General features: G+C 48.2%; 1 protein-coding gene across 1 annotated transcript in view; it reads left to right on the forward strand.

The window, feature by feature from the left end:
- The first annotated feature begins 6,157 nt into the window (after nt 1-6,157).
- Nucleotides 6,158-15,966, forward strand: part of LOC8050525 (calcium-activated chloride channel regulator 2-like) — a 59,647-nt gene continuing 49,838 nt past the window's right edge. Inside the window, exons 1-2 of the mRNA XM_040212454.1 lie at nt 6,158-6,249; nt 13,155-13,328. Of these exons, the coding sequence (XP_040068388.1) occupies nt 13,155-13,328 (174 nt within the window). The 5' untranslated portion in view covers nt 6,158-6,249. The remainder of the gene's footprint in view (nt 6,250-13,154; nt 13,329-15,966) is intronic.

The raw sequence follows: 15,966 nt of genomic DNA on the forward strand, positions 1-15,966 counted from the left end.
TGCACAAGCACCAATATGGCGGCGTTCACAACACTGTCGGGGAAGAGAGCGCCGATACTCTAAGCGCAGCTCATTTATTGGCTCTAGTTCCCGCGAAACGCCTTTTCCCTGACTGAAACTGAAAGTAAATATGAATAATACACCATTATTATAGCTTATTTGGTTATAACCAACTACACATAATGAGAGGAGAAGCGGCCCGGTAGGAGAAACGCGGGTTTTATGCGCGACCGTTCTAACCGTCTCAAAAGAAAGAACGCGCGAGCTTGCGCTGGTTTAAAAGAAGGCATCCAAAGAAAAGAGGCGGCACGCTGTGCTCTTTGTTATTATGCGTCTAATTGCGAATTGTTGTGTGTATGTTTATACAGCCGGAAGTTAGTCCGCCTTAGTGGGCGTCTGACTCTCAGCTGTAGATGAGCAATTTAGCCAGTGCGGTACAACCGCAAACCTGGGGTCTTTATCGTGCACCCCGCAGCAGTGATACACGACCGCACGCCGGTACGATGCTCTTCCAGATCGAAACGGGCAGGGGCGGGGTGGGTTCTGCAGTGCGAGCTTTCGCTCCACGTGCTCGAAGCTGGTGTGCGCTAGACCATGCACGCGGCCACCGACCCCCCCCCCCCCCCCCCCCCCCCCCCCCTTGTGCGCCTAATTTATATACAGGTATAAGTATTTGAAGATCGACGATGGACGTCGATCGTCTCGAGGTAATGTAACGTAATAACATTATATAAATAATAAACTTGTTGAAGGACTGAACGACTCAATTTTTCAATTCTTGGATTGTAATATGGCGGTAGCCTATTGTACTTACTGTTGATGAAGAGCAATGTAAGGATTAAATGACGAGGCTCTATAAGGACGACGACATTAGTGGGTGTTGAACCACAACGTACAGTGCCAGACTTGTTATAAGTATCGTGAAACCAAAGACTTTTCTTACCCGCAACAGAATACGGTAGGATCAATGAGTATGCTGCTTTACAACTGTACGTGGAACAGGAACTTATAAATTCCCGAACGCTCATAACTTGCCGTCGCTAAACGCCGTCCATTCATAGCGTCTTCATTGCAAATAAACGTCTTCCTACTTCTTTGATGGTTTTCATCATATTCCTCCTAAGCTGTACTTACAACATTATGTGTGTCGGTACTTCCGAAAATATTGCAACGACGTTTTTTTTTTTTGTGGGAACTATACACTCCGTGCGACGCGACTGGCGCGCCGCCGCGCGGCCGGTAGCGAAGGTAGGCAGTGAGAACCCCGGAGAAAACGAAACCGAAACCACGCCGCGTACGTTGGTACGCATATTGAAGTCGGAGTGGTGCGTTTGCGCTGGGTTCACAGCATGAAGGGCTGCCTGTGCTGCGTCATTAAGTGCTTCAATAGTTATGCGTCGTGTCTCGTGGAGACAAAGTTTCACAGTTTTTCACCTCGCCGATGTTTTCTGGGACAGCGACAACGATGGAGCCGTGCCGTACGACGCGAGAAATTTGGTCTCCCGATCATGTCTGCCACTGTGTCATCACGACTGACATATTCTACACTGCTGCTTTGCGCTCTGCGTTTGTTTTCGTACCAGTAACGCCTACATGTGTAAGCGCCGATAGAACGAACTGAAATGCCATCCCACACTCGCGGTTATGAAATGCCAATTTCGTTGGAGGAATGCCCTCCAAAGAAGTTTCGTCCCCATCGTACGTGTCATTGATATTTCCGGACAAGTATGGCGTGCAATCTGTACTTCATGAAGAAAGATTTGAACGGTAAAAAAAGTGACAAATATAAATCTAAAGAAAACAACAATGAAACTCGGATTCACTGGAGAATCGACGATTGAGTATGGAAGTTTATGTGGTGTGCTTTCTTTCTGGATCAGCCTCCTTTTGGATGTGAAAACGCTGACACCCTGAGTTCTGTAGACAACAATTTTTTTCTCGACTTTGGAGCCACCTATCGCAAAGTGGTTCGAACTGGAAGTACTGTCCACTGGTCCCTTCCAACCTGTAAAGTGTGCACCTCCCACGATGAGTGGTATTATCTTGACAGCCTTTGACGGTCAAAACTTGTTCCCATTTAGTTACGCCGCCCAAACTAAATGTCCACCTGGTTTCGCTATTCCAACTCTTTTTGTTATAATAATGTTGTGCCAATTGACGGTCATGTCAAAGTACCCGTGCGCCGAAAATCAGCACCTCGTACAACAGGTTATTACACAACAGCTGACCGCAAAAGCCCTTGGCGGCCAAACCGTGTGTTGGCCGACAGATTTGCTTTCTCGGCTTTGGAAGCACCTTTCGTAAAGTTGTTTCAATTGGAAGTACAGTCCACCAGTCCCTTCCTACCTGTAAAGTCTCCACCTCCCACAATCAGTGGTGTTCTCTTGACAGCCTTTTCATGGTCAAAACCGGTTCCCATTGAGTTACGCCGCCCAAACCAAATTTTCACCTGGTTTCCCTATGCTACCTTTTTCTTTTTGTATAATAAGTGCTGTGTCATGTTACTGTCAAGTCCAAGCGCCTGTCTGCCCAAATCTGCACTTTGCACAGCCCGCTATAACACAACATTTTGGGTCCAATATTGGATATCCCTTACAGCTTTATTTCTTTATTCGTTAGAAACATAACTTTCATACCTGCTGTCTTAAAGAAACTTGGCACTCTTCGTGCACAAACTTAGTGAACATCTCACTCGCCTCCAAATATCATCGTTCCAGCAGTCCCAGGTTTACAGCGACGAGCGAAATAAATTTCCCACTCAGAGCAATTATGGTGGCGGCCGTCTTGTTTTTCGGAAAATTGCTCCAACTCCTTTTTCGGCCGCAACTAGAGAAATTACCCCTAATAACGACTCAAACTCAATATATAAGAAGTGGAGAAAAGCTAAATGCCCTTCTGCCCCAGCACTCATGCAACGTCACCCTCAACTTATCGGCTCAAAAAGCAAAAGTTTCGTCCGCGCGCGCTTCCGCCGCCACAGTTTGGCATGCGAAAAGGCGCCGCAGGCTGCTGAACGCGCCTCACAGTCGAACGCCAGCTCCTCCGCTAGCGGCGCTGCGCGCGTTTTTCAAAGCGCCCCCTATAGTTCCCGCACGGAGTGTATAGTGTAACAACCTTTACACATCTTCCGGACCCTGTGAAACACAATATTTCGTGACGTTATTTTAGTCGTCATTAAAATGGTGAGGTAAGTACCGTAAATCGCGAAGCAGTTTACTTGACGTCCGTTTCCACTGGTGTCTTGGAAGATAGAGTCTACTGAGCGTGCATTCCTGCAGAGGAAATTTTCATTGATAGATTATTGACACGTCAATCAACATTTGTTTCCTTCTTGGTAAGATTTATTGCGAAAGCCCGTTACAACCGCCGAACCGCATCTCCCTATAGCAGAGAACAATTTATACCCAGCCTGACATACATCCGTTTGCTGGGCCACGCTAGGCTGCCTTCATGTGGCCACGCTACTTGAGCTAGCTGAGCACAGCTGGCAGCGGCGCGAGCAAGGCCACGAGAAGAACGTGATGGTGCTCGAGCCATCCCACTGTGAACCAATGTTTCGGCCACCCCACTAAATACACCCCACGGGTGCGTGTCGCCATCTATTGGTTGAACTAACGCCTTGTTCAAGATGGCTGCCGTGGGACCGCAGCCTTAAAGGGAATCTCCAACAGGCTCCGAGGAGCCGGAAAAAAAACGACGAAGAAGCCGGTTAGCGCGCCGCTGGCCTTCTAAATCACGTGCGCAGCCCGTTTCTGGTGGAAAACCTCTTTATTTGTCCTGCGAAAACCCCTACCCCTCCGTCACCCCTTCACCAACACACCTACGCACAGTCTGCCGGTGAAGCAAGCGCCGGGTTCGCTGGACGAAACCCCTTTGTCCCTCCAAGTCCACACACATCACACCATCCTTGAAGTCCTCCGGCCAGTCCTGGGTCCCCGATGCCTCATGCCCCCGTTGTTCACAGTCCCACACAATATGCTGCAGCGTTGCCCGACTGTCCTTACATACCCTGCACCACACGAAGGAGACATTACACAAAATTCGAAACCATGCTCACCAAAACAAGAACCACACTACGACTAAAGAGACATAAAGAGGGCGGTATTAAAGAAATGTATCTTCCACTCCGAGATAGAAGACCTAATGACACAACAGGAGGAAACCCACAAGAGGAGACAGCAACACACCGGGAAAGGAAGACGGGTATCCATATGCCTAAGAATACTAACAGGCAAAGAACGCCTCATTCGTCGACAAAAAAATCCATGCGATCTAAGAGATCTCACGCACTATACCAAATGCTTTTTGAAAAACATAGACGCGTTAAGACACAAAAATTGAAGGAAAAACTAAGTAAGAAAACACAAAAAAGTGGCGAAACAAAAGAGTAGCGAAACAACATATAACACGCGAAATAATGAACCTTGGAAAATAGACACATGAAGAACAAAGTACGGTTTAAAAATGCTACAAAACAATCTGCCAAGATTATTAAACAACTTTTGACACAGGTGTTCTGCCAGAACATATTACTTTTAAGGAACTACGTAGCTTTTTCAGGATGCCTTAAACTTTTTTCTTTGTATAAAATCACGTATCTTCTCCTCTGAAACCTCTGTTTCAGAGGTTTAAGAGGAGAAACCTCCTTTGAAACCTCAGAATAAAAAGTTTGCGGTCGACCTCATATCGCTTCCTTATCCATAGTCTTTTTTTTTCATGTGTCCATGGGTTATAGTTTTCTTAGTCATCATGTGATTGTTCTTATGCAATATTTTTTACCGCCAATATCTTGACTATATTTGCTTGTTTTCGTTATTATGTGTCATTCATGCTGTGAATCTGTTAGTGTGAGGGCCTTCGGCTTTGTCAAGCTGTCAATGTTACAGCTTTTTTTCTGCAGGCTCCCAGCATCGTTATTTGTTTATGCAAATAAACCTAATATTATACACGGATGCTACAACCGGACCCAAAGGCTGGACAGCGTCGGCCGTCTTCTACATAAACTACCATAGGAAGCGAACAGAACCCTGCGATCTAGGCAGGATCGGGACACGAATCTAGAAACGCAGTAGATCTGGCAGAGAAAAGAGGACTATTTGTAGCTCTCCGAACATTTGAAAATATGGAAAAGAGGACGAAAAACCTAATGGTATATGCGGAGTAACAAACCACCTTAATTGAACTCAAACGGCACAAACCCACCGCGAGCCTTACTACGAAATACTAATACGAACGAAACCGTAGCGTTTAGGTTTCTGAATGTATGATGTATTTTATATAATCGAATGCCTTTGTCAAATCGACGAACACTTTAAAGGAGCTCTTCCAACGATATTCAGTTGGAATGTTTTTCACTATACACGAGCTTACTGGCACTAGTGAGACTCAAGGATACTCGCACGCAACTCCGCTGGCCAAGAAACTCCTTTGTTGCGGTGTAATTTCAAGGACAAAAGCGATCATTTTCATTCAATCTCTCCTTTGCAAAATTTCATGACGTAACGTGGGTATCACAGTACACCCATATGACGATATTTAAATGCTGTTCATAGATTGGACCCGAGCATTGCGTGGGCACTCGATTTGGGCTCGTGATAATTACTAGCTCGAGAAGCATTCGGGTGGTGGCCCGTGTCTAATCGCTGCAACGACGACAATAGCCGAGCCATAAAAATATCTGGAACTCAGCGCGTGCCCTGTGCTTTGCCAACCCCAGCGCGTGGATATGTGATCTACATTGGCGGCATATAATCGTCTCCAGGTCACGTGGCCACTTGTTCTGGCTGCGAGTTGAGGGAGTGAACGCTGCTCGTTTTTCCTTAATTTTTTGTGGGACTTCTTCTTGCGTGGGGTGAAAAACGAACGCGTGTTTCATAGGTCTTTAATGTCAGGGATCCGTTCTAAGCGGTATTTGTGCAAAGTACAAAAATTGTTGCATCGCCCCTTTAAGGACCAGTTTTTGTTTTTCGCCAGCATCAGTTCTATCTGCGTGACCAGAGCAGATATTGTGCCTAGTTCTCTAAGAAACCCGAATTGGAATTCACTTACTTCATGCCGAAATATAAGTTAATTAAAACACAACTTTTGCTGGTTGCGACGTTCATTCTTGTGTTATTTGAAAGTTATTTGCATTGCTTTCTTTTTACCTCAGAATACCACCTGATACACCACTGGGCCAACCACCGCTATGGGGTCTTCCCAGAGCACGCCTCTACTCCTGACAAAGAGGTTTACTGCAGTCGGGGCAAAGTGAGTACGCAACATACCGGAATCTTCTCAAGGCAACATACCGGATTCTTCATATACGCAGGACGCGTATATGAAGGAGGCTTAATATGCACGGGACGGGTTTTTGTACATAAAGTCATTTGTGGAGCCTCGATTTCAACTGCTGAGAGAATAACATTTGAAGGTGTTTAAGCGGACAAGTACCACTCTGGCTGTAGAGGTTTCTCATTAAAGTCAAACTAGCAGTGAGCTAATGATGTATAAGGAGCAAAAACTAACTAGAAAGACGCCTAACGCTATGGTCCCATGCGAGCCAATATGAGCATCGAATAGTAAGGAGGAGGTGACTGCTCCTTACTGGAAATCCCTCGTGTGGTGCTTCGTTGTGTGCCTCACTCCCCCGCTTGTGTTGGCTCAAATAGGACACGCAGCTTCTCACGTTTGGCATTTAGTTATGTTGAACGGTGATCAACGTGATTCGACGCCATGGCGCCCGCCAAGACAGGAACCGTGAGACCTCTGCAGTCAACTGGGGCCCTAATCTGGACACTTGGCAAAAACACCGGTGAGAAATCCGGCTGCTCCGATTGGCCGGCGCCAAGGTCAAGTGCGGCGTTGTCCAATCACGGCCGCCAGGTTTCTCGCGACTTTCTCGCCAACTGTCCAGATTAGGGCCCCTGGACATCACTCCGCGGCCACTCCGACCAATGCTCCCTGTGGGTCGGACGTCGGAACGGCGTGAACGATGTCTGATCGTGCGGAAATTCGCGTTTTAGGCGCTTCAAATTGTGGGAATTCGCATACCGCCGCCGATTCGCCGTTTCCCACGTGGTCCGTCAACAACCCGAGTCCAGCCTGGTTCTTTCATGGGAGCATAATTCCGCTCCCAGTTTATTGGTACAATAAAACACAACACTACAAAACACTCAATCTAAACTACAAATACAAGCTACATTACACAATTATTTACAAATGCACGTTAAGGCTAAAGCTAAACACAAAGGAGGCCCTTAGGCCTCGCGTCCCGCGATATCCTAGATCCGGTCGCCACCCACTTGCCTGCCAGTCCCTGCGTCTCGGTCGCGTCCGGAGTTCTTAGAGGCCTCTCGCCCCCTGCCCCACCGAGTATATCTATCGATGGGCGAGGAGGTTTCTCCTCGCCTGCCATGGATGGATGAATACGGCTGAGCCCTTTGGATCGGGCGGTAGCTTTCGCCACCTAGCTCCCGACGCGCCGCTTTCTCTCCTAGCCACGGGGGCGCCTGCAGCGCCCTCCAGTGGCTAGGAGAGAAAGCGGCGCGTCGGGAGCCGAATTCGAGATCCCGATCGACCCCGCGGCAACACGACCATGTGATCGTGTCGCGGCCAAGATTGGCCGAATGGTTTGATGGGCGCCCTCGTGAATAGACCCCTTTCGGAATTTTGGCAACACTGAAAAAAATTTAGCGGGAATAGTAAAACATCTAGCAACATTGGGTGATCGCCGCCATTACGCAGGGTTCGACCGGTCGGCGTGCAGCGTAGCCGCTGTAGCGTTTTGAGCTATGGCTTGTGCGGGTGTTTTCCCGATCACCTGTTGATCTAATGATCTATCGATACTGCCACATATAAGTGACAGAGAGGTGGAGCAGTCCTAAAGGAGCCGGTCAGGCACAAACCGGTGCATGGAAAGAAGCTACAACTTCTTCATCGAAGCATACGTGGTCCCCGCATCGATAAGGGCTAACTACTCACGGAACAGGCAAGTTCTTTTTTGTTTTGTAGTGATTTTTTTAGTAACATTCCATAATTTTAATACAGTTAATTATAGTGATCGCGCTTTTAGCGTGCCCACTCCGAACGACCCGGTACGCTGCCCCCGTCGTGAGCTTGTCGTTCGGTGACAGCCGAGAACTCGCTCGTTTTGTTTTTCATACTCCCCCAATAAACTTACGACCGCGTACCAGTAACTGCAAAAGGTGCCTCACGAGTCACAACCTTGAGTGTTGAAGAAATCGCAATCGAAAATCGTACAGAAGAGCAGAAAAGGCTGTATGGGTTGTTGGAGCAGCATTTTAAATTCCTTCCTCGGTCAACTTTCAAAGACTAAGAAATTAAGCGGTTTATGGCATTGCTCACAAAGCTACAGAGTAGACTTTCCAGAACCACTGATGTATTGGGTTTATTTCACGGCGTTTGTAAACGTACCATGTTTGCTTGAACCCACCCAAAATGCGAGATTGCAAAAAAAAAAAGTGTGCTGGAATTGATTTTTAATTGCACAGAAAATATGCACAGCTGTTTGAGTGTCAAACCGGTGTATAATTTTTTTTTTATCCCATTCAGTGCAGGAAGTTTCTTTATCAAGGGTTCCTGCTACCGAAGCAAGAAGAAGACCGAAGAACAAGATACAATGTGTTCAGGAATAAAAACCGTTGAACAGAATAACAATTGTTGAACATGCTCTAGACATCAACTCTTTGGCTGCATTCTCACAAATTTCCAAACTGATTAGTAGCGTAACGTCCCTAAACGTCTAGCGGTACGGCCTTGGCACTCTGTCCAGGCCACCACCCCAAAAGTTCCCACGATCGCAAGGCGGGTTCGAGTGATCTTCAGATTCGGTGTAGTACACTGCATTTAGTCTGTACACCCCCTCCACCCGACGTCTGTTTTCTGGAAAACTCTTTACCGGCGTGAGTAAAGGAAACGAACATGCGGAAGAAGTAATCATGCATCTACACGCCGAACAAGTACCTAAAATGACTTCGGTTGCAGTGAAGAAGCACTGAAGGAGGGAGCCGCTCGCGCGTGCGAGCCGCGCACTGAACCGCGGCCGTACCTCTCTTGTTAAAGACGGGGCGCGACACACGGCCACACTAATACAACATATAATCGTTTGCGATGCTTCCGCTTACGGATGATAAGAGCGTTTTCTTGTCTAACCCGCGAAAGTTTTGTAAACAACACGAGGACTCGGTTTTTCTTTTTGAACAATTAAGAACTTGTTTGACACGTACCTTTTTTCCGTCTCCGTCAACGTATCCATCCTGCGTACACAAAGGTACGCAGCAATGCGATGGCATATTGATGCGGCGCGCGCAGACTGGGACTCAAAGTGTAAGCAGCACCGTTGTAGGCGGTAAGATGCAGGCGGTTCTGGCGGGACCCCTGCGTGATGGCGGCGGACCTAGTTGCAGTTGCGTGCAACAGGTGGCGCTCTACTCCGAAAGGGGTCCCTCGACCCCTTTCGGAGTAGAGCGCCACCTCTCGACTGAGTTGCGGTGAGCGGACGTGTTTCCTGGTTCTCCTCGAGCATCCGAAGCTAAGTGCCAGTTTTTCTTCTTTTCTCTCTCTGTTTTTGAGAGTTGATTGGAAGTGACTATGCGGTAGCAGTATTAGGTTTGAACAGCAGCAGTTAACGTTAGTTTCGCAAAGTAGGCTCTGTTTGAATTTTTGGCGGGAAGGGACGGTTTGTTCCCGGTCTAGACATGGGTCTAGATTTGGGTCGGCATGACAAGGGTGGGGACGAGTTGGTGCAGTGCGAGGGGTGTGGGAGGTGGTTCGGGAGCCTGGAGGTGGCGGCGGAGGTGAGTTTCGAGTGTCGGCTTTGTGTGAAGCTTCAGCAGGTAACTGGGGAATGGGAGGGTAGAGTTCGGGAGATTGAGGCCCAGCTTAAGGCAGAAGGAGAGAAGCGGGTGGGTCTCGAGGCCCAGGTAGAGGAGCTGACTAGGCAGCTTAATCATGAGAGGGAGCAGCGGGTCGGCCTCGAGAAGCAGGCGGAAGAGCTGGGGGAAGTATGGAAGGCGGGTTTAGAGGAGCGTAAGAGGGAGTGTGACAGTAGGGTAGAGCGCCTGGAAGGGGTAATTCGAGCGAGTGAGAGTAGCGAGGGAAGAAAGGAGGAAGTGTCAGTTCTAGCGGGACGAACCACCAGTCTGCAGGCTGGGGTCCCTGGTGGTCGGGAGTCCGGCCTGTTGGCAGGCGGGCTCGACGACGCTGGAGAGCTGATTGAACCTCAGCTCAATGGCGCCTTCGAGCAGCAGACGTCGGGCAGTCAGGTGACAGGAGATAAGTCGCAGGACAAAGGCGCGCAGGCACCAGGGGGATCTAGGGTACTGGTAGTGGGGAGCTCTAACGTAGCACGGGTTAGGAGGGGTGTACATAACAGGGTGAAGGGAGACCAGAGGGTAACCGTAGAGGTCCAGCCAGGGAAGTGTATGGTGGATGCTATGACCGCAGCACGTGAGGGGGTGTGGGATAACCGGGAGGGAAGGAACCTAGTAATAGTTCATGCGGGGCTTAATGATGTGCTGAAGGGTAGGAGCCAGAACCTCGGAAAGCAGCTAAACGTGGGAATACGTAAGCTGAGGGACGTGTCTGAGAATGTGCATGTGGTTGTGTGCACCATTCCAGAAGTTCGGGGGCAGTCCGGGTTAACGGAGAGGAGGGTTGTCGAAGCCAACGGAGTAATTAAGGGTATGAGTCGACAGCTTCGGTACGACGTAATGGAAGTAAACAGAGAAGTGTACGAGGCTGGCTCCCGCCCTTTTGCAGATGGCATTCACTACAGTGAGGCCACGGGTTACAGGGTGGGGGATAGGATGGGCCGCACGGTGACTGCTTTTTTGGGGGGACCGAGGGCCCTGGGGGCACTGAAGTAACTAAAAACCCAACAAAGTCAGGAGAGGCACCCAGGGTTAAAAAGAGGAGAAAACGTAAGAACAGGTATAAAAAATCAGCACAATCAGACATTGGATATATTAACATGCAGGGTGGTAGAAATAGGTTAAAATGAGAAGAGGTAGAGGAGCAACTAAGAAAGGAGGATTTAATGGTGTATGGGTTTGTGGAAACACATCTCAGAGACATGGAGCAGCCACCTTGCAACCCTGACTATGTGTGGGAAGAATGCAACAGAACGGATGGATGGATGACCAGGCCGGTAGCTTGCGGTGGAAGAAACGCACTGACCATAAACGCTCTTCGTTTTCTTTTCCTTTTTCGCAACGCCTTGACCCCCTCCTATGTTCTAAAATTATCTAAAGAAGAAACACCCCAAGAACAGCGTGACTACGCTTGGCACAGACTGCAAGTGTCCCTCAGTTCCTGTTAGATAGCACTTCTAAAAACTTGTCACTCCCATACTAAACAGTTATTGCTCACGAAATACATTTTAGAATAAAATATTGACATAAAATTAAGTGACGCGTAAGAACAATAAGACTGGCTGTTTAGTTCACAGCTTGCTGAACTTGTAGAAAGTCTAAAAACCTGTCACCTTGCATAGTTTACTTTCAAGTATAAAATGAAATATACAGTTTTTATCGTGTCTAACGTTAAATATAAAGTAATGATTCAAACATTCTACTAAAATAAAAATCGAACGTTTAGGGTAAAATTGTTTTCAGTGCAAAGTTGGAACATTTTCTAACGTTCTAGCTGTTTACGAACAAGCCCCCGCGAGGCGTGGGCCGGCGGGCGCAGAACACCCAAACGAGGTGTGAATGTACTCCGCGTGCAGAGAAACCAGGGTTGTGTGAAGCGTACGCCTATGCGCCCTGCCACTGCGGAACGCAGGTTCGTCTTCTTGCACGGAGGTTGCGACGATGTCAGAACGCCGAGCTCTTATTGGCTGATCGAAAAAAATGAGTGTCGCTTACAACCCCCTATAACACCGAATTAGAGCGCAGCTCTTGAGGAGGAGGAAGGAAAGGTACTGAGGGAGCGTATACCCCTTCTCCCTCCTCCTCACCTCCTCATCCTGCCTGCTACTCCCCCCTCGAGCGGCGTCGGCGTGGGCGTCGCCGTCGGCGTAACGGTCAGGTCAAGTGACCCTCGGGACGTCACGTGACCCTCGTGACCTCACGGGGGTCACGTGGCGCCTGTGAGGTCACGTGACGTCATCGTGATGACGTCACGACGATGACGTCATTAGTGATGACGTCATCAGTGACGTTGTCGTGATGATGACGATGACAATGGGATGACGTCATCGCGATGGCGTCACTAATGACGTCATCAGTGACGTCACTGGTGATGACGTCATCAGTGACGTAATACTGATGTTGACGATGACGTCATCGTGATGACGTCACTGATGACATCATCAATGACGTCATCAGGGACGTCACGCGTCCCATAATGCACCGTGCGGTTACGCCGGCGCCGACGGCGACGGTGACACCGCTCCAGCCGGAAACGGGCGCCTAAGAGCTGCGCTCTAGAAGGGGGTAGATTCCTGAAGGTATCTAGCATTGATGTCTACTCACTATCCTTCCAATCAAATCCAATCAGAACCCAGCGCCGTTCTGACGTCACCGCAGCCCCTGTGCAAGAAGCAGACAACGTGCTCTCCACAAAGCGGCGCCACCACAGTCGTCTGACGTCATGGCCGCGTGTTGGTGTACACGCCACTTGCACCTGACGTCAGTTCGCCATCTTTTCTGGAGGCCGGAAGGCCTCATTAAGCGCAACAGAACCTACACTCTCGAGCACCTTTTTTTCTAGCTATTATGTCCAACAGAGTGACGTTGCAAGCTATGTATAAGTAATCAAGAGTACTTAAAAGCTCGTTTAACGACACCATACACAAATTACACAAAACAAAAATGTTGATTGCTTTTCGCTGATACAGTTCGCGAACGAAGTTGATTCAAATATGTCATCGACGACCACTATCGAAATCCTGCCGTCCCTCCCCGCTCTATCGTAATTAAACAAAAAGAAAAAAACAAACTATATGTCACTCTTAAACTTTTAAGAGAAGCGTTGATTTCCGTAAAGTGTTTGCACAAGATATCAATATAAAGGAGAGAAAAATATGCTAGCTTTTTTACTGTAGACGACAAAGCCGTCATTACAATCTAAGTCCGGCTGGATTTCTTTACATATTCGGTAGTCTTGAAAATAGATTTTTTTTTTTTTTTGTATTTCGCAATGCTTTTTAGATGCAAGCCACAAGATGCAGTGAGGAGATTGAGTTTAAGAGAAGCGAAATCCCTGACAGATTTTGTCCAAGCTTCGACACCTGCATGAACCAGGAGTACGAATGCAACATCACCTTCCACCGGGGCGATGGAGCAGCTAAAACATCCATCATGTTTCTACCGTACATTGCCGGGGTAAGTGCTACTCATTGAATGCTGTCTTCTTGGGCGACGGCTTCCATATCCCAGAGTGCCTTATTTTCGGTTTCTCGTTTCGAATAGGTCTTACCCTTCAAAAAGGACCCCCCAAATGTTTTCCCTTGTTCGCTTAAAGAAACAAAATAATAGTTGGTGTGTGGGTTTGTTCATACAGCCCCAACCTAGTCTACCTCAATGGCACGTGTCTCTCAGCTGTTGATGAGCAATTTAGTCAGTGCATGTAGTACAACCGCTAGCCGGGGGTCTTTAACGTGCTCCATGCTGTAGTGATACACGACCGCACGCCGGAACGATGCTCATCCAGATCGAAACGGGCAGGGGTAGGAATTGAACCCAGGATCCCTGGGTTTCTGTGCGAGCTTTCGCTCCACGCGCTCCGAGCAGGTGTGCGCTAACGCGCTCGGTCACCGATTACCGCTCATAATACGATAGGCTGACTGTCTCGTGTGTTTTGGGACATGTAATATTGTTCAATGGCGTGATTGTTTGATGCCTGTCCTACCGAAAAACCCAGTATAACTTTCGACCTTTGGAGAGGAGGGTTGTGGTGTATATATAAGAGCGGAGGTGTTCAAATAAACTAGAAGCTGTGTTTGAGACTTGTTGTTGTTTTGTCCGTTTTTTTATTTTTCCGTGTCTCCGGTTTACGATGGAAATAACTTTCCGCTTTCTGGTTTATGCAACTAAAAATCAATCTGGATTGTGTCTAGATTGCAGGTTTTCAGAAAGTATTTCCTTGCCTTCAATCTGGATTTCATGTTTCCAGATAGAATTCCAGTTTCGATTTCCAGTTTCATACTTCAGATAGTGAAAAGTTATTCTGGGTTTTTTGGTAGGGTGATGCTTTGTCGTATTTTTAAACATTCATGTTCCGATGGTTTGATGGTCTGCTTGTTTGATACCGTGATAGTTGTAACACTTCTTCGGTCCGTCGCCTTCAATAAAAACAACGGCCTTGTCTGGCACTAAAAGCCTGACGGCAGGCAAATTTATAAGATAACGTTTTGACATAAGAGAGGAGTCGGTCGCATCATTTATTCCATCCTCAACATCGCACGCGCTACAAATCGGTAACCAAGACTTGATGATGAACTCCGAGCACCTGCCACCCAGAGGAACGTTTTCCGCGGCCCAGATCACAGCAACGACTCGGGTTTGAGGACGAGTGCACAGAAAGCGAATCTGCAGCCTCCTCCACCACCCCTGCCCCGTCTGGTATACTTTTGGCATCTTTCACCTACGGTCTGCAACTGCCTCGCTCGCACCGCCGGTTCAACAAGTAAACTTGGCTCCTCTACCCCCCCCCCCCCCCCCCCCCCCCCCCTGTCTCTTTCCCTGGTGGTGCCACGATTGCCGTGTCGACCTGTGTAGTGTTTTGCTAACCTGGATCGATCGCATGCTGCCACAGCGTGTGGGGCGTGCTACACCGCACCACTCTGGGGCATGTGAAGTCCGCTCTTATCAACAAGACACGTCGGTGACCGTCCAAGGCCTTATCACTGCTACGTCAGGCTTCACATTGCCGCTAATCGCTCCGCACCTCCGGGGAGGACATCGGTCTCGCAGCTGATCGCTCCCATCGAGCCTGAGGTTATTCACTTTTGAGCTCCAATGGAGCCCGCTTCACTCCTAAGCCACGTGACAACCGGATTGGTATGCACTTTGTCTGCTCCCTCATGACTGCACTGCTCATAGCCTCAATGTCAACCGCCTTGAGTGGCTTCCGAGTGCTGCCTTTCACTGTTCACTGCCCTATCTTCTCTCAATGCCAGAGCACGGCAAAAACACCGCTCTTGGGAGCCGCCGCAACCACAGCTGCAACAAAACTGCTTTGTCCACCGCCGCCCGGAGACACGCAGGCGATGGCACTAGAGGAGAATCTTAGAAGTTCATCGGTCCGTCAGCTCCAAAAAAAAACACGGTCGTAACTAAAACCCGACAATACAAGTAAAACACAACACCTGAAGGACGTTTTTACTTACGCACTTTTGGAGTCGGTCGCATTATCTATTTCATCCGCAACATCAAATCCGCTACAATAGGTGGTTTGATTACGTGCCATATTGTGGGCTCCTCGGTACGGGCCTTTGGCCTTTCCAGCACACCCCAGCTTTCCTAAGTTGAAATAAAGTATTGTTATTGTTATTGCTTGAAGCCTTGATGGTCTGTTGAGCTTTTTAAAAAGGGAGTTGCCAAGTTTTTGTTGAATTTTCTTCAAAAGCCTGTAGATTCAAGTCTTGATGTCCCTGCTGACATGCTCACATTGAATGAAACACGAACAAGCATAGCCATTTCGTTTAAGGAAATCTCAATATTAGAATCCCGACTGCGAGAGACATATCAAGCATTATTATGGAATATAACGGCTATGGTTTCAGATCGCAACCATCCCGGCGAAGACAATTGTATCGAAGAATTCGCCCCGTAAGTAGAGCGGCCTGGAAAGGACTGTCGCCGCTGCTTTCCGTTTCAGACCTCCTTTTTTTGTTCGACGATGGTAAAACATACCTGATAAAGATGAGACCACGATTGTGGCTCGATCTCTGATACAAAAAATTGACTGCACCATTGATGGTTGTCTGAACTGCGATAGCATTCGTCATGTTTACCTCCT

The sequence above is a fragment of the Ixodes scapularis genome, unplaced genomic scaffold (assembly GCF_016920785.2).
Source record: "Ixodes scapularis isolate PalLabHiFi unplaced genomic scaffold, ASM1692078v2 PGA_scaffold8__174_contigs__length_109621045, whole genome shotgun sequence".
NCBI lineage: Eukaryota > Metazoa > Arthropoda > Arachnida > Ixodida > Ixodidae > Ixodes > Ixodes scapularis.